The sequence below is a fragment of the Scyliorhinus canicula genome, chromosome 4 (assembly GCF_902713615.1).
Source record: "Scyliorhinus canicula chromosome 4, sScyCan1.1, whole genome shotgun sequence".
NCBI classification, from domain to species: Eukaryota; Metazoa; Chordata; class Chondrichthyes; order Carcharhiniformes; family Scyliorhinidae; genus Scyliorhinus; species Scyliorhinus canicula.
The window spans coordinates 115,789,331-115,808,986 of record NC_052149.1 but is presented as its reverse complement, the minus strand read 5'-3'; the positions used below and the strand labels follow the sequence as shown (position 1 = coordinate 115,808,986).

The following is a 19,656-nucleotide window of genomic DNA, read 5'->3' as shown; positions in this document are numbered from 1 at the left end:
ACCTCGACTTTGTGTGCAAGGCTGGGGCTGCTACAGCTGAAGATAGTGTACAGGTCGCACCTCACAAAGTCTAGGGTAGCCGGCAGTTTGAAGGGATGGAGGATATCTGTGAGTGATGTGAGAGGGACCCTGCGACCATGTGCATATGTTTTGGCCTGCCCGAAGTTGGAAACCATTTTGGGGCTCCTACATAAGGAGGTGGAGCCCAATCCCCTAGAAAAATTATAGACCGGTCGGAGCTGCAGGCGGGTGCAAGGTAGGCCTAATGGGTTGGGGGGTCTGTTGGTTTGTTGCAAATTGTAAAAATGTTGAAAATTTGTGGAATAAAACTACTTTTTAAAATAAGGAATAGCCACCACGCAGTCCTTCTGGAGTCAAACTCCCGTCTTCACACTTATAATAATCTTTATTGTCACAAGTAGGCTTACATTAACACTGCAATGAAGTTACTGTGAAAAGCCCCTAGTCGCCACATACCGTGCCTGTTCGGGTACACACAGGAGAATTCTGAATGTCCAAATTACCTAACTGGCCGGGATTCTCCAAAATCCCGGCTAAGTGTTGACGCCGGCGTAAACACCGGAGTGGTTCATGCCGGTGTCAACAAGCCTCTTGGCTCATTGATTGAGTGGCACTCAGGGGGCCAGCACAGCGCCGGAGTGCTCCATGCAGCTCCGGCGCCGATACGCAACCCCGCACTGCGGTGCAGTTCCACGCATGCGCGCGGTGGCCGTTTCCGCGCCTGCACATGCGCATGGTGCCCATTTCCATGCCGGCGCATGCGGGTGGTGGCCGTATCCACGCCAGCGCTGTGCAACATGGCAGAGCCCTACAGAGGGCCAATGCGGAAGGAGGTCGGCCCCCTTCAGATCGCGTGCGCCTGCCGATCGGTTGCCCCTGATCACGGGCCTGGCCGTTGTGGAAGCCTCCCCCGAGTTAGATCCCCCCTGCCCCTACCAGGACAGCCACAGCGGCCGCGGGTCCGAGCTCCCGCCGAGTGGTACCAGGTTGGAACCACGCCGGCGGGACTCGGTGGAACTTGGCGGGACTCTTTCAACGGCCCCCGACTGGCACCACGTCGACCGCACAGAAACGACTGCCGCCAATTCTCCGGCTGCCGGAGAATCTCGTCCCGGCGTCGGAACGGTGTGGCAGGAATTTCGCGCGACACCGGCGATTCTCCAACCCGCCGCTCGGAGAATCCTGGTCCATCTCTTTCGGGACTTGCGGGAAGAAACTGGAGTACCCGGAGGAAATCCACGCAGACACAGGGAGAATGTACAGACTCCACACAGACAGCGGCCCAAATCGGAAATCGAACCTGGGTCCCAGGAGTTGTGAATCAACAGTGCTAACCGCTATGCTCCCATGCCGCCCAATAATTTGGGACACCTTCCATAATTTGTGTGACACTACTACCATGTTCAATAAGAGATTCAGAACCGATTGAGCAAATATGGACAAAAGTGCCGAATGCAAGAACTAGGGTGGTTCTGACAACACGGCAGCATGTGAGCTGGAGCAATATTGAAGGCAACATGAGTTCGGAGAAAACTCTCCACTGATTGGAATCATACTTAGCACTCAGTGAGGCAGATTGTTGGAGCCAATTGTCCCCAGTTGTAGGACATCACTGCAGGAGTTCCTCAAGGTAGTGTCCTCGACCCACCTTTAGCTCTTTCATCAATGAAAGTCCTTCCATTTTCAGGTCAGAAGCGGGATATTCACTGCTGATTGTACAATTCAGCACCATTTGCGACTTTTCAGGCACTGAAGCAGCCTGTATCTGTATACAACAAGACCTGAACAACACTCAGGCTTAGGCTGACCAGTGGCCTCCTTCTGCACTGTAGAGATTCTATAATTCTCTGATTCTACCTGCACCAGGCAGACTTCAGCAGTTCAAGAAGGTGCCTCACCACCATCTTAAGGACAGTTAGGATGGCCTTGCCAGTGGCACCCACATCCTGTGAAGGAATAAAGCAAAATTTGATTGAAAGATTTGGGTAATCCATTGGACATTATGTAGTTAAATTTTAAAAGATGCGTTATGAAGTTCCACATTGAAGCTTTCAAGGTAAGTGACAACTAGTTTTAATGAGAAATCAGTTAATTCAATGGAAACTTGGCCTGGCAATAGTAAATTGAAGGTAAAAAAGTAGGTTTCAAGTTCAACTATGGAGAAAGAATTATAACACAACAGAGAAATGTTCTCAATAGGAATGATAATTATTGGGTATGATTACTGATCATTCCTTAACCATCCAGTCAATGTGAATCTTTATCAGCAATTCCACTCGTGTTCCTGGAAGCTTTGCAATGCCAGCTGATTGTGGTCCAGGCATCACTAGGGTGGCACATTTGGTAAATTAATGGATATTTATTACTTCAAAAGGACATTGATGCATTGGCAAGGGTTCATAGACAAACAACAAATATGATTCCAATACTTAGGGATTGGCTCTTATAAAAAGGGACAGGAAGAGCCTGTTTTCATTACAGAAAAGATCGAAGTAGAACTTGATCCAGATTTTTTTTTACTGTTGAAAGATTTGGATGATGTGGATGTGAACAGGCTATTTAACTTGGACTGGGAGTACTGATATTTTGTGATCATAGAATAATAGATTCCCTGCAGTGCAGAAGGAGGACATTTGGCCCATCGAGCCTGCACCGACTCTCTGAAAGGGTACCCCATTCCCCCACCCTATCCCCGTAACCGCATATAACCTGCACATCCCTGAATATTAAGGGACAATTTAGCACGGCCAATCCACCTAACTTGCACATCTTTGGACTGCGGAAGGAAACTGAGGCACCCGGAGGAAACTCCACACAGTCGCTCCAAGGCTGGAATTGAACCCGGGTCACTGTACCACCGTGCCGCCCATAAACATCAACAATGGTCACATGGTCATCATTAGGCTTTGCACTCCAGATTTTATTGATTTCCAATTTCACCAACTGCCATGGTGGGATTTGAATCCATGTCCCCAGAGCATTGCTAGTCCAGTGGCAATGCCACTACACCACCATCACCGCCTACCTAACGATATCTAAGTGTGTATTTGATTTTAGATGTGGCCAGATAGAAGGGAAAACAATATTAAGAGAAGGAAATTGTTTCTTTCAGTGAAGGTGATTTTCTTAGCTTTTATAGAATATCCGCATAATAACGCAATCATGTCAGCATGAATACGATGCCCAAATGACCTAAGATGTAGGATCGAATGAATATACATCTAACCAACTCTGAGGTCAAGATTTACAGATCTCTTAGAGTGAGTGAAAGGGTTCTTGAGGCATAAAAACACCACTTAGACTAGTTTTGGTTATTTTGGTAGTACCCATTGACATTATGAAGAAATGTTTGTCAAGTCTAAGGCAGGGGGATCGTTTTCAATTCTTTGATGATGTTTTCTCTCCAAGCTATTCAAGGAGTCTACATTTTCAGCTACCCTTTGTCCTGATGCCTTTGCGTGCTTGAACTCTCCATCATGTCCAACTAGATCAATGTTAATGTTGAATCCTGTTACAATGAAGTACATACTTTAGTTGTGACTAATTGAGGAAAAGTTCAGGCATTATTCTTAAGTGTACACAAGAACCTGTTTTTGCCTGTGTGAGGGGATAGAAATGGTGTGTGTCCCTGTGCTCTCTGGGTTATATGAATAAAAATATATCAAGGAAAGACTGCCTCAAGATTCCCCCTTTACTCAGTGAATGAAAACACAAAATATAGAGATAACTGCTTCCTTCTCAATGCTCCGACCTCAGCCACAAAGACATAACCTGGGTGTTTGGCATTAAGTATCGAAGTGCTATGGCACAAAAAAATCAATACCAAAATAGGGTATAATTTCAACATTATATATTTTTTTAAATGTGGATTTAATGTGTTTTTTTCACTGAGAATTGGACAAACAACATTTGCATTCAAAATAAATGTATTGAATTCCTTTAAATTTGCTGAACTTTACATTCAATTCATGGTTGTAGGGTTCCAATTGAATGCAATTATTCAAGGGAAATATCACAGTATTGTTACGCCATTTCTCCCCTTGTCAGTGTGGGTCTCACTCCCACAACCCAAAGATGGGCAAGGTAGGAGGATTGGCCACGCTAAATTGCCCATTAATTGGAAAAATTAAAAAAAGAATTATTACGGCGTAGAAGGAGACCATTTGGCCCATCATGTCTGCACTGGCTCTCCAAATGAGCATCATGACTTATATCATTCCTTTTCCTTTCCCCATAACCATGCACAAAATTCCCTTTTGAATTCCTTGATTGAACTTGCCTCCACCACACTTCCAGGCAATGCATTCCAGACCCAAACCACGAGTGAAAAAGCTCTTTCTTAGATCACATCACATTTGCTTCTTTTGCAAGTCACTTATATCTGTACCCGCTCATTCTCGATCCTTTTACAAGCAGTAATTGTTCCGATCTACTCTGTCCAGCCCCTCATGATTTTGAACATCCCTACCAAATCTCCTCTTAGCCTTCTTCTCTCCAAGGAGAACAATTCCAACCTCTCCATTCTATCCTCATAACTGAAGTTTCTCATCCCTAGACCCATTCTAGTAAACCTCTTCTGCACTCTCTTCAATGTGTCCACGTCTTTCCCATATTGTGATTATTGACTGAATATTGGAACCAACTCTTCAAAGACTAAGCTGCATATTTTGTCTTATTCCTGTTGCAGCCTTTCCAGGCTGATGGCTGGTGCGATACAATTAACAACAGAGCATACTGTCAGTACGATGGAGGAGACTGCTGCCCGTCAACGCTTTCATCCAGAAAGGTGAGATTGGAGAGTTTAAAGATGTGGGGTGGGATTTTCCCAGCCCCGCGCCAGGCTGGAGAATCCCTGCAACCGCACCACGTCGCCCCAACGCCGGCATGCAATTCTTCGCGGTGCCGATCGCGGGCCGCTCTATGCGGCCGGGCCGCTGATTCTCTGGCCCGGATGGGCCGAGCAGCCGCTCTAAAAAGTCCCACTAGCGCCATCCACACTTGGTAGCAGCCAGCGGGAACTCTGCGCGCAGGGTCGGGGAGTGGCCTGTGGGGGGGGGGGGCTCCGATATCCCGGGGGGAGCCTTCGATGGGGCTTGGCCCACGATCGGGGCCCACCAATTGGTGGGTCGGCCTCTTGTCCCCCCGAGCCTATTTTCTTACGCGCCGGCCCCGACGCAACATGGCGCAGGAGTTCAGGGGCCGGCGCGTTGAGGGAGGCCCCCATGCATGCGCGGGTTGTGCGCATGCCCTCGTTGACGCCGGCGCCACTGCGCATGTGCGGATCCCACAGCGCACAGTTCACGCCGGGATGGAAGGCTGGAGCGGCGTGAACCGCTCTAGCACCATGCTGGCCCCGTGTAGGGGCCAGAATCGGTACTTCCAGCAGCCCATTCATGACGTTGTGAAACGCGATGGCGTTTCCGACGGCGTGGACACTGCCGCCGAATGGGAGAATCCCGCCCATAAAGTTTTGCTGTGATCAGAATTAAGCAAGGAGTCATAGGGACAGAAAATCTAAATTCAAGGAACAATGTTAATGTGGTGGGATTAACCTTAGCTGACTTGTACAGTGCGTGCTTTCAAAAAAAACAATCACTTGAGGTTCAGGCAGCTCCAGCAAGGTCAGTGTTTAATCCCCATCCCTAATTGCCCCTGCGTGCCTTGCTTGGCCATTTCAGAGGAAGTCAAGAGTAAACCACATTGCTGTGGGTCTGGAGTCACATGTAGGTTAGACCAGGTCAGGAAAGAAGATTTCCTTCTCTTAAGGACTTTAGTGAGCCAGATAGGTTTTTCCGACAATCATCATCACTCAATCCAGCTTTCTATTCCAGATTTTCTTTTCTGAATTAATTTAATTTAAATTCCATCAGTTGCTATGGTGCGATTTGAACCCATGACCCTCGAGCATTCAGCCTGGGTCTCTGGATTACTAATCCAGTGCGATTACCACTGTGCCATTGTATCCCCGGATTCTGCTTTCCCTAAAGTGACACCAGTCAACTAGTTGGATTTTTACAACAATCCAAGTGCTTTGTGATCACACTTGCTGATATTAGATATTTTAACCTGAATGCAAATTTTCAAAGTGGCTCGGTGGGATTTGAACTCACATTCTCCAGATTGCTAACCCTTTAACGTAACCATCATATTGTCCAAAAACACACCAGATTTCACTTGTATGCCAGCCTGCTATACCCCAGTACTATGGTACTCAGCCACTGATTTGCCAGGTTGCCAAGCCAGTATTGGAGGTACAGACATTTTGTCAAATTAAATACTGGGAAGCCATTGTCTTGGGTCAAAATCCTAAAATTTGATCCCATCCACTGACCCTCTCCTTAGCCCCTGAATTGGACTGTATTTGAACTTAGCTTCTTATTTGATCCTGATCTGAGATTCTGATTCCAGATCTTCTCATCATCAACACCACTCACCTCTGCCTCAATATATCAGCACTAATGTATTATATTATAATATATATAATATATTAACACTACTGCCTCACAGCTCTAGGGACCAGGGTTCAATTCCAGCCTTGGGTGGCTGTCTATGTGGAATTTGTACTTTCCCCCCATGTCTTTGTGGGTTTCCTCCGGGTGCTCCGGTTTCCTCCCACAGTCCAAAGATGTGTGGGTTAGATGGATTGGTCATGCTAAAAATATCCAAAGGTGAGGTGGGGCTATGGGGATAGGGTGGAGGTGTGGGCTTACGTAGGATGCTCTTTCCAAGGGCCGGTACAGACTCGATGGACCAAATAGCCTCCTTCTGCGCTATAAAGATTCTATGATTTGAGTGAGCATCCAAGTCCTCTTCACTCATCACCCATGTTTGCAGACTTACATTTGCTCCCAGCTCAACCTTAATTTTAAACTCCTCACCCTCAGTTACAGATCCCTCCCATGGCTTCACCCATCCCTATTTCTGTAATCTCTTCCAGCCCCACAACCCTCTCTGCTCCCCTCCAATCCAGGCCTTTTTGTGCAGCCTTGATTTCCATTCCTCCAATATTGACGGCTGTGCCTTCAACTCTCCAGACTCTGTGCTCGGGAATTCCCCCCCTAACAATCTGCAACTTCTTCTTTAAAACCTACCTCTTCAACCAAGCCTTTGTTCATCTGCCCTCATACCTCCTCATGTGGCTCAGTCTAAAATGTTATTTGATTGCACTCGATTGCACTCCTGTGATTTTACTGTAGTAATGTTGCTATCACAAGTCGTTATTATATCTAGGTTGAAATCCTTATCTCTCCATGTTGAACGAAATGCTCCCAGCCAGTCCAGTACAGGAGTGCTACAATTGGTTCAGTACTATTAGGCTCAGGGCAAGGTCCCAGCTCCCAATTTTGATCCAGTAAACCTTGCTTGACGTTGCGTGAGTTCAGGATTGAGTTTCAGCTGTGATTCATGGGATATTACAGAATGAATACAGCTACAGCTTGTGTAGAAGTGACTAATGCCATACATTGTCCAAGGAGTTGACCATGTCCAAAGTAATTTCAAATGGTTCACTGAAGAGGTGTGTAAAAACTAAACCCTGAATTTATTCAGCACCTTTGACATAATAAAACACCCCGAGATCCTTCACAAGAGCATTTCATAACAAAATATGACGCCAAACTACATACGGATATATTCGGACAGATGACCAAAAACTTGGTTAAGTGATAGGTTTCAGGACTTCCGGTGGCAGCATGTAGGAGGAGGTTGCACGTTGGATGGCTCCTGCTCGAGGATTGATTTTTTTTTTTAGAATTTAATGCCCGGTCCCAGGAGCAATTTTTGGTTAAATATGTGCAGGAAGACATAAAGAAGAAAGATGTCCAAAACCCAAAGGAAAGCTGCCATGAAAAAGGGGGTGAGTGAAGGTTCGCCGTCAAGTGGAAGGGTCGGTGCAGCAACTGGAAGGATGGCGGAGGCTGGGTTACTGGGTGGGGCCGCACTGTTCACGTCAGAAAAGATAACAGAGGTGATGGTTGTGGAACTTGAAAAACAGTTCGCAAAGCACATGGAGATGATGAGGAAAAAGATGATTGTCGTGTTATGTACTCTGGGGTAACACACGCTGCAACTGGATGCAGCTTTAACCAAAAGATACTCCAGACTGTGAAGTTAGTTCAATCTGATTCATTGAACCAGTAGCAAAGTTAGCACAGTTCTCTATGAGTTCGACTCTCTGCTAACCTAAGTGTGGTTACTCTGTCTGACTGAACCAGACTAGTTCTTAGCCACGTGCTGGAGGTGTGATACTGTAAATACACCCTGACTCACTCTGTAGATGTTCATCAATGGAAACAGGCGGAGTGTGAGTGCCTCGTGCCTTTTATAGTGAGATACCACCCCTGAGTGTCCTGCCTGCTCATTGGTCATGTCCTGTTCTCTGTGTTCATTAACTGCCTGTCTGTGCCTGTCTTTATATCATTATCTGCATGTCTGCATATCATGACAATGATGGCAGCATTGAAGGTGCTGGTGGAGGAGGCAATTGCCCCGGTGAAGGCGGCGGTGTCGAGGACATCGGCCGAGGTGCGGGAGCAGGGTGAGAAACTGAAGGGATTGGAAGAGGCCTTGTCGCAACACAGTGATCATCTCACCTTGATGGGCGAGGAGCTGCAAAGGATGGTGGAGGCCAACAAGGGTCTGCGAGCCAAAGTGGAGGACTTGGAAAAGAGATCTAGGCAGCACAATCTGTGGATTGTGGGCCTGCCCAAAGGGGTGGAGGGCCCGAGGCCGACGAAGTATTTTGTCAAGATGTTGGTGGAGCTGTTGAGAAGGGGGAAGATCCCTCTCGGTACGAACTGGATCGGGCTCATAGGGCGTGGAGGCCTAAACTAAAGGCGAATGAGCTGCCAAGAGCAGTGATTATTTATTTCCGTAGGTACCGCGTGAAGAAGAAGGTCCTGTGTTGGGCAGAGCAGTAGCAGGAGGTGCAGTGGGCTGAAGCTGCTATATGTAAATACCAGGACTTTACTGTTACTGGGGAGTTGGGGAGGAGGCGGGCGGCCTTTGGCCGAGTAAACACACCATTGTATAACACCAGGGTGCGGTTCGGCATATGTTACCCAGCTAAGTTGAGGGTAACCTACAACCCAATGGGCAGGGCCTGGAGTTATGAGGATGGGGGGGGGTGGGGTGAGAGAACCCCAGGTTATGATAGTTCCGTGGAATGTGAGAGGTTTGTTGGAGGGAGGCTTTTCAGGGACATCTTGGGGGTAGTGCACGTGAACTTGGAACCAGGGCCCCAGAAGCCTTTTTCGTGGGGATTAGAGTGACTTGGGTGGGTGCGGGGACAGATGTTAGCCTTTGCCTCACTGATTGTCTGGAGGAGGGTCCTATTGGGGTGGAGGTTGTTTTGTTATGCTTTTGACAGCATAAGCTGCTTCCTTGATGTGCACTCTGACAAAGGAAGGTTCAGACTTGGAGATAGCTTTAACACATTTATTAAACTGTTAACAATTCTCCTACTTGGATTCGACTCTCCTGTTAATCCTTCTATAGCTACTCAGACTATCTAACCAGTCTGCTACACTCCACGTGGTGGGTGTGATGTGTTCCAAATCAACCCTGTGTACTCACTGAGTGTCTCCATGGGAAAGAGGAAGATCATGTGTGCTGTGTCCTTTTATATGGGTTGGTGTAATGCCACCCCGTGGTAGTGTCACCTCTGTGTGTATCGTGAATGCCCATTGGTCGTGCCCTATCTTACTGACTTATTGGTTGAATGTCTGTCTGTCATGTCTCTGGTGCTCCCTCTAGTGTCTAGCTAGTCTACGTGTATTTACATTAACCCCTTGTATATTTACAGTGATGCATATCACCACAGAGGTCAGCTTCTTCATCTTGTGACACGGCTTTGCGAGGGGGGGACTTACTTGAATTTCGGTGACTCTCGGGAAGGTGAAGTCTGAGCTGAAGGGGATGAAGGAAGGGTTTCACAATTCATGGGGGCCGTTTATTATGCACTTCCAAGAATTGGTTGCCATTGAACATTAGAGGGGGGAAGGGGTGCTGGCGGTATTGTTGTCTTTTGGTTACACTGTTTACAGATTGATTTACGTACTGGAATGTACGGGTGGATGTTTTGGTCTGTATATTCAGTTTGGATTGGATTTTGTTTAATGGCACGTGTACCGAGGTACAGTGAAAAGTATTTTTCTGCGAGCAGCTCAACAGATCATTAAGTACATGAAAAGAAAAGGAAATAAAACAAAATACATAATAGGGCAACACAAGATACACAATGTAACTAGATAACATCGGGTGAAGCATACAGGGTGTAGTGTCAATGAGATCAGTCCATAAGAGGATCGTTTAGGAGTCTGGTAACAGCGGGGAAGAAGCTGTTTTTAAGTCTGTTTGTGCGTGTTCTCAGACTTTTGTATCTCTTGTCAGATGGAAGAAGTTGGAAGAGTGAGTAAGCCAGGTGGGAGGGGTCTTTGATTATGCTGCCCGCTTTCCCCAGGCAGCGGGAGGTGCAGATGGAGTCAATGGATGGGAGGCAGGTTTGTGTGATGGACTGGGCTGTGCTCACGACTCTCTGAAGTTTCTTGCAGTCTGGAGCCGAGCTTTGCCATACCAGGCTGTGATGCAGTCAGATAGGATGCTTTCCATGGTGCATCTGTAAAAGTTGATAAGAGTTAATGTGGACATGCTCAATCTTCTTAGTTTCCTGAGGAAGCATAGGTGCTGTTGTGCTTTCTTGGTGGTAGTGTCGATGTGGGTGGACCAGGACAGATTTTTGGAGATGTGTACCTCTAGGAATTTGAAACTGCTAACCACCTCCACCTTGGCCCCATTGATGCAGACAGGAGTGTGTACAATACTTTGCTTTCTGAAGTCAATGACCAGCTCTTTAGTTTTGCTGGCATTGAGGGAGAGATTGTTGTCACTGCAGCACTCCACTTGGTTCTCAATCTCCCTCCTGCATTCTGACTCGTCGTTATTCGAGATCCGGTCCACTATGGTCGCATCGTCTGCAAACGTGTAAATGGGATTGGAACCAAATTTTGCCACGCAGTCGTGTGTGTACAGGTAGTATCGGAGGGGGTTAGGTACTCAGCCTTGTGGGGCCCCGGTATTGAGGACTATTCTGGAGGAGGTGTTGTTTATTCTTGCTGATTGTGGTTTGTGGGTCAGAAAGTCGAGGATCCAGTTGCAGAGTGAGGAGCCAAGTCCTAGGTTTTGGAGCTTTGATATGAATTTGGCTGGGATTATGGTGTTGAAGGCAGAGCTGTAGTCAATAAATAGGAGTCTGATTGAGGAGTCCTTGTTGTTGAGATGCTCTAGGGATGAGTGCAGGGCCAGGGAGATGGCATCTGCTGTGGACCGGTTGTGGCGTTATGCGAATTGTAGTGCATCAAGGTGTTCTGGGAGTATTGAGGTGATGCGCTTCATGACCAATCTCTCGAAGCACTTCATTACGACTGAAGTCAAGGCCATCGGACGGTAGTCATTGAGGCATGGTGCCTGGTTCTTCTTTGGCACTGGTATGATGATGGTCTTCTTGAAGCAGATGGAGACCTCGGAGTAGGGTAGGGGCAGGTTAAAGATGTCCACGAACACATATGTCGGCTGGTCTAAGCAGGCTCTGAGTGCACAGCCAGGGATCCCGTCCGGACCCGTCACCTTCCGTGGGTTCACTTTCAGGAAGGCAGTGTGGGGGATTGTTACTTTATTTGTTTTTTCTTTGGTTGTTTATTGATGAAAATGTTGAAAATTAGGAGAATAAATAGATTTTTTTTTTAAAGTGATAGGTTTTAAGGAGCATTTGATAGGAGAGGACATAGACATTGAAATCTTCCATCCTTACTCATGGCTGGGATTTTTCAGAGCCATTGAGAGTGAATGGAGTTTTGGCTGGAACGCTGAATTTTCCATTCACGCTTGCAATGGGTTTGCCAGGGATGAGACTGGAGAATCATGCCCATGGGATCAAAAGTTCAGCTCAGGGGTCAAATAGGTTGCCATGGTTGCAAAGGGGAAAGAGAGGTACGGAGGTGGGAAGGTTCAGAGAGAGAATTCCAGAGCTGAAGGCACTCTGGAATAGTGGCAGGAGTAAATTTGGAAATTCTCAGGACGCCGGAAGTAGAGGAATGCAGAGATCTCAGAGAGCTGAGGGACTGGAGGAAATTGCAGGGATAAGTGGGGTGAGGAGGATGGGGGGAGGTGACGCCATGGAAGAAGATGTAAACAAGGTTGGGAATTTTAAAATTGAAGCATTGCCTCCCCGGGGGCTAAAGTAGGTCTGCGTACCCAGAGTTGAAAGATGAAAGGAACATGCAGGCAGCAATGTTTTGGGTGATACCAAGTTTACAGAGTGTGGGACACTGACAAGATCACAAAAGTATTGACAAGAAACATCAGCTGAATGAAATCCTGCCTTCACCCGAATGACAGGCTATAAGGCAGCCGGGAACTGGAAGAATTGGCCTGTCCAGGAAGTGCCCCCAAGGCCAATCCTTCCATTACCACCCTGACTAAAGTTAGAGAAGACGGGAGAACACTTTACATTGAAAGAAATTCAGCCCAATTACCCATTCATTAAAAAATGATATCACTTTCTCACTCTTGGCTCCAAGCAACTAAAAAGGGAACCTCCTTCAGTTGGTAACCATTATTTTTATTTCAGCTAGGGTTTGAAGAATTGCCCAGTAGGATGTTGCCCGAAGTCATAAAGTTGAATTTATGATAATGCTATTTACTGTGACTCTTTTATTTGCGAGCACAGCAGGGGGCACTCAGTGAAACAAATCTCAAACTGCATGCTGTCTGGGCCATTAACTGCACTACTAAACATTTTATTACAGTATGTCTGTGCCCTACATTCTTGTACAGAATCCCACCACCACTGGGTGTTTGAGGATTCTAAGTAATGAATTTTGCAGTAGGCATATTCTTGCTCAGAGACATAGCTTATGGAAATAATCGCTTGAGAATTATGGCGATATAAATATTTTATATATTTGGAAATAATACAGTGTACATGTTGAATCAGTTTAATATCCAGGACTGGAGTCTGCATTCATATTGAAGAGGACGATACCAGGCTAACTTGGGCAGAGCCTTTCATCTATAAATGCTTCATTCCAACAACTGGGAAAGATTAAAAAAACAGTGCAAAGTGAAAGTTGGGTTCAATGCGTTCAAGAGAGCATGAGATAAGTATTTGTATAGAGACACTGGGCGGGAATCTCCGTTCCTGTGTCGAAGTGCTGATATCAATGGAGGATCCGTGGTATTCCACGACGGAAAAATCGGCGCCATACCCACATCGATCCCACTACCGGTTAGGGGCTAGCACCAGCGCCGTGTGCAACACCCACGGAACGCGCTGAAAATGGTGGGAGAATTGCCAGGTCCGTGCTGGACACGCGCAGGGCTGACAAGCTGCAGCCGCGCATACGCTTGCACTCCCCACACATGCACCCATCACACGCGAATAGATGGCACCGGTTGTGCTGGACCGCGTTCCTGTCCACCCCAACTCCACAGCCCACCTCCCACTACTCCTACAGCCAGTGGCATGACTGTCGGCGACATATGACGGAGTTGGACACTGTCCATATGCCCTCTCTCTCTCTCTCTCCGTAGCCGCCATGCCAGACACGTGACTGTTTAGACCGCAGGTGGCCCGAGCTGTCGGGAACCTGACCCATCGGAGGTGGAGCATCGTGGGTGGGCCCAATAATGATATGCAAATGCAGTTTACGACTTCGCGTGGCCCGTGTCTCGATGACGTTGATTTGGAGGGGTAGAGCATCACGACCCAGCGTCAAACCGGCACCTGCCGCGATTTCGGCGTCGGTAGCCATTCTCCACCCGATTGCCGTTCCCAATTTCGGTGTCGGGCAACGGAGAATCCCGCCCAGTGTAGGGATCCATGGGCAGTGCAGAGGAATGGCACTAACTCACAATACTCATTCAGAGAGCTGGTGCAGACATCATGAACCAAATGGCCTCTTTCTGCACCTTAACAATTCAGTGACACTGATTCTGAAATGATGAACAATCTGTAGGAGAAGCAGTGTTCCTGGGGCTAAAGGGGAAAGTTAATGGAGACAAAGCCATAAGAAAGGGGGTGATAGAATGAAGTAGATTGGCGGCAAGAGAAGAAATCATCAGCATTTTCGAGATTGTACAGATCTCCTTACCCCAGATGATACTATATTGAATGGGCATTATCTTCTTGCATGTTTGTTTTTTAAGTTGATCGTTAGGATGTGAACATCAGTGGCAAGGCTAGAATCCATCCATTATTGCCCTTGAGCAGGTGGTGGTGAGCTGCAGGGGTTGTAGTGAAGGATGACCTTTGCTCACCACCAAAAGGAGCTGACTTGCCGTGCGATATTCACTGTTTTCAATCAGGCTGATGCAGTTGGTCAGACGGTGATCACAACACAGAAAAACATGCACCTTGCTGGCAGCAAAAGTCATTGCTGGTTTGTTTTACATATGGTCTGAGTTTCAGTCAACTTGTTTTTTTCTCTCTCCTAAGTGAACCAGTCTGTTAGATTACCTCAGCCATTTGGACATTTGCAGAGGATGCACTCAGTGCACCTTTGCACTGAGGGTGGGAGTGAGGGTGCAAGTTATGATCCCTGCTATTGCTGGCTTAGTACCAAGTTATGGTAAAGGCAAGGAAATCATTGCTCCACCTCCTGGATGTCCTCTGCCACAGTGAAAGCACCAGAGATCAACTCTCTATTTTGAATCACAGCATTCGCAGGATGGAGGTTTTTGATCCTTGCAGCAAGAATATTGGCATTTTCTTCTGACAAAGGCTGGTTAATTAGCAATGATCTTGGCCGCAGATCACTGCAGACTCTGGAGGCGATTACATTCAAACTAAGATCAATGAACACCTCTTCAGCTAGGGTGAAGGAAAAGGTGAAAAGTAGGCCAGAGTTCCCAATCCCGATGGGAACCTGCTGAGTACAGGAAACGGTTCACGGTGATCTGCCGCTCACTAGGATCTATTGTAGAGAAGGGCTACATTGGTGTGGTATACTCTAGCTCAGTGCAGGAATGGAGCAGGATAAACTAAGAAGAGAATTTGTAAGAATTACTTTCAGAAGCAGTTTAAATCCTGTCTCGGTTGAGAGGGAAAGTTTTATAATTTGATGCAACATTGTTTCTCTCTCTAACACCAGGCAGAGTTCGGGAGGGGGCAGTTTTTCAACTTTTTTTGAATAAATATTTTATTGAGGTATTTGTGGTATAGAAACAACAACAAAATAGACAAGATACATGAAACCACAAACATAGTGCAAAAACCGTTCACCTTTCGTAACCCCTGCCAAAAACCTCAAAGCTTTGGACATGTCCAAAACATATGGGCATAGTTCGCCGGTCCTCCCATGCATTTTGGGCATCTGTCTTCCACTCTAAAGAATCTGCTCATCCTGGCCACTGTCATGTGAGCCCGGTGCACAACCTTAAATTGTATCAGGCTGAGCCTGGCACATGTTGCAGACGCGTTGACTCTACTCAACGCGTCTGCCCATAAACCATCCTCTATCTCACCACACAGCTCCTCCTCCCACTTACCCTTCAGCTCCTTGGTCTGCCTCTCCTCCGACCCCATAAGCCCCTTATAGATGTCCAAGACCCTCCCCTCCCCTACCCACCCTCTGGAAATTACCCTGTCCTGAATCCCCCTCGGCGGTAGGAGTGGGAAGGTTGCCACCTGTTTACGAAGGAAGTCCCCCACCTGCAAGTATCTGAATTAGTTTCCCCTCGCCAGCCCAAACTTTTCCTCCAGCGCCCTCATACTTGGAAAGCTCCCCTCTCTGAACACATCCCCCATTCTCTCAATCCCCACTCTCCGCCATACCCGGAACCCCCATCCATACTCCCCGGGGCAAACTGGTGGTTATCACAAATTGGGGCCCAGACCGATGCTCCCACTGCTCCCACATGCCGCTTCCACTGGCCCCAAACTCTCAGGGCCACCACCACCACGGGGCTGGTGGAGTACCGCCCTGGCCGGAGCAGTTACCAACGCACCCAGACTGGTGCCCTTACAAGAAGCCGCCTCCATATGCACCCACGCCGACCCCTCCCCCACCACCCACTCAGTTTTTCAACTTTTTCTGTTCATAACTACATGGAGATTAGAAAAAGAGAAAAAAGGAAGAACAAGAGATCATATTTAAGTGAAGAGCATGTTGATTTTCAAAAGCCCAGTGACATTGCTTGGAAAAAAAGAGATGAGGGACACAACAAATTAATTTGAACAGACGGCAAGTTCAATTTTGGTGGAGCAATGAAGACAGAAGAGGTCAAGACCATTTTACTTTTTCTCAGAGAGCTGTGGCTGATATTTGGAACGGACAATGGGATGGGGAGAATGAGATTAGTTTTGAAATGCATTAGCAAAGTCTCAAATGGGCAGAATGGCCTCGTAGTGTGCTGTAAACCTCGATGGATATTGGGAGAATGAACAGTAAATACTTGAGCTCAGTGATTGGACTCACTACTCACTGGTATGCAGGAAAGTGGAGACGATTCTGTCACATTTGTGCCTTGTGGAGGGTGACAGGCTTTTGCTGGTTAGGAGGTGAGTTACTCTGCAGAATTCCCAGCATCTGATCTGCTCTTGGCGGGCCACAGAATTTATTTGGTTGGACTGGTGAAGTTTCTGCTCAGGATGTTGATGGTAGGGCGATTTAGCGATGGTCGTGCCATCAAACGTCAAGAGGTGGTGGTTAGATTCTGTTGTTAGAGGCGGTCGTTGTGTGGGACTTGTGTGACATGAATATCACTTATTCCTTCGCAGCCCAGAGCTGAATGTTAACCAGATTTGCTGCATGTGGAAATGGATTGTTTCATTATCTGAGGAGTTACAAATCAAACTGAACACTATGCAGTTATCAGTGAACATCGCATTTTTGACCTTACAATGGAGTGAAAGTCACCAGTGAAGCAGCTGAAGGTGGTTGAGTCCATGACTACTACGAGGAACCTCTGCAGTGATGTTCCGGGATTGAGATGATTGACTCCAACAACCATGACCATTTTCCTTTGTGCTAGATAAGACTTCAGCCTTGAATGTTTTCTCTCTGATTCCCATTGACTTCACCTAGGCTTCTTGATGCCACACTCTGTTAAATGTTGCCTTCATGGTAAGAGAAGCCACTCTCGTATCTGGAATTCAACTCTCTTCTCTGTGTTTCAGCCAAGATTGTAATAATGTTTGGAGCTGAGTTGTCCTGGCAGAACCCAAACTGAGTTTTGGTGAGCAGGTTATTGGCGAGCAAGTACTGCTTCTAACAGTGCTGTCTGCACACTTTCCATCACACTGTTGAAAGATTAAGAAGTAAGCTCTTAAGAAGCACAGTGGTAGTGGTGGGTTCATTATTTACTGGATTGAATTTGTTCTATTCTTATAAACTGGACATGGCAAGACAATTTTCCAGATCATTAGGTAGATCCCAGTGTTGTAGCCATACTGGAACAGTTTGACTAGAGATGTAGCTTCATTCTGCAGCACGTCTTCAGTACTACAGCTGAGCTGATTAGGGGCTGATTTAGCTCACCAGGCTAAATCACTGGCTTTTAAAGCAGACCAAGCAGGCCAGCAGCACGGTTCGATTCCCGTACCAGCCTCCCCGGACAGGCGCCGGAATGTGGCGACTAGGGACTTTTCACAGTAACTTCATTGAAGCCTACTCGTGACAATAAGCGATTTTCATTTCATTTTCATTTTCAGCTGTTGTCAGGGGCCATAGTGTCCAGTGCACTCGGCATTTCTTAATGTCATGGTGAGCGAAATAAATTAGCTGAAGATTGACATCTTTGATGATGGGGCTCTCAGAAAGAGGCTGAGGTCAATCACCCACTCTGCATTCCTGGCTGAAGAAGCTTGCAAATATTTCAGTCTTGTCTTCTGCGCTCGTGTGCTTGGGCTTTGGTTTCACTGGGGACGGGGCTGTCCATGGAGCTGACTTCTCCAGTTTATTGTGTAATTACTCAGCACTATTCATGACTGGATGTGACGGGCAGCACGGTGATGCAGTGGTTAGCACTGCAGCCTCACGGCGCCGAGACACCAGTTCGAACCTGGCTCCGGGTCACTGTCCGTGTGGAGTTTGCACATTCTCCCCATGTCTGCCTGGGTTTCACCCCCACAACCCAAAGATGTGCAGGGTCGGTGGATTGGCCACGTTAAATTTCCCCTTAATTGGAAAAATGTAATTGGGTACTCTAAATTTATTTTAAAAAATGACTGGATATGACAGGATGGCAGAGCTTTGATTGTGGGGTCCTTTCGGTCCGTCTATCGCATGCCACTTCCGCTTTTTGGCATACATGTTCTCCAGTATTGTATGCCCAGGTGTTGCGCCTGGCATGCATTGAAATGAAAACCGCTTATTGTCACGAGTAGGCTTCAATGAAGTTACTGTGAAAAGCCCCTAGTCGCCACATTCCAGCGCCTGTCCGGGGAGGCTGGTACGGGAATCGAACTGTGCTGCTGGCCTGCTTGGTCTGCTTTGAAAGCCAGCGATTTAGCCGAGTGAGCTAAACCAGCCCATTGATGATAATGATAGGATAAAGAATATGCCAGACCATGAGGTATTCTTATGGAATACCATTCCATGCTGTTTGGTTGCCCAGTTTTGAGCTGCTGTACTCTCTTCTGGATCTATTCCGCTTACCACAGTGGTAAACAAAAAAAGAAATAATTGTATAGATGTGACAGAAGTATCACCATTTAAGGACCTGGGATGTATCCTGTCAGTGGATGGTCAGTGCCATGAAAAAAATCAGAGCTGGAACAGCAATGGCAATGAATGCATACTCCAAACATAAAGAGTTGCTCGGTACAGGAATGAGTAGAGATCTTAAAAAAAGAATTCTCAAAACGGGCGGCACGGTAGCACAGTGGTTAGCACTGTTGCTTCAATGCACCAGGGACCCGGTGCGAGGAAGAAGAACTTTGGAGGGGTCGACTGGGCCTTTGTCGTATCTGGTGCGAGATTGATGTCCTTCCAGATTCACTCTTATTTCTGCCTTTAAGAGCAGTTTAATGCAACTGAGTGACACGTTGAGCCATTTCGGGGACAGTTAACCACATTGCCGTAAATCTAAAGTTTCATGTAGGCCAGGCTAAGTAAAAATGTAAGATTTCCTTCCATGAAGGACATTAGTTGTCCATAGTTTCATCGTCACCACTACTAGTTATTTTTATTACAGACTTATTTAATTATAAGTAGCTTTAAAGACCCCAACTGCTGCCTTGACAGTTAAATTCATGAGCTGGATGTTCCCAGCCATGTCATGGCGGACTTAAAGGTGGGAGAAGTGGTAAAGGCAGGAGAAGCCACATCGGGATGGCTCCCCGATACAATCCTTCTGCTTGGTTACTTTTCCTTGCAACAGTTTGGGAATCAGATCAGCTACCACCTCCACCGAGGCAGGCCTGCCAGCCGTCATTTACACTGGTTAGGTTCCCGATTCGGGTCAATTTTTCAGGCTTGGTTGCATTTAGCTGCCGGTGGAGCGATTCCTGCAGCTTGTGGAGGCCTCCTGTTCAAGGTAGTAGTCTATGGCATTATCAGAGTTGGAGGTGCCAAGCCCACTGAAACGCTGCAATTAGGGCTCATCTCAATCCAATGGAAAAGTTTCCACTCCTTTCCA

General features: G+C 47.0%; 1 protein-coding gene across 1 annotated transcript in view; it reads left to right on the top strand.

Annotated features, from left to right (window-relative positions):
* Positions 1-19,656, top strand: part of LOC119964909 (pappalysin-2-like) — a 569,527-nt gene that overhangs the window by 516,568 nt on the left and 33,303 nt on the right. The window contains exon 21 of the mRNA XM_038795012.1: positions 4,709-4,807. Within this exon, the coding sequence (XP_038650940.1) occupies positions 4,709-4,807 (99 nt within the window). The remainder of the gene's footprint in view (positions 1-4,708; positions 4,808-19,656) is intronic.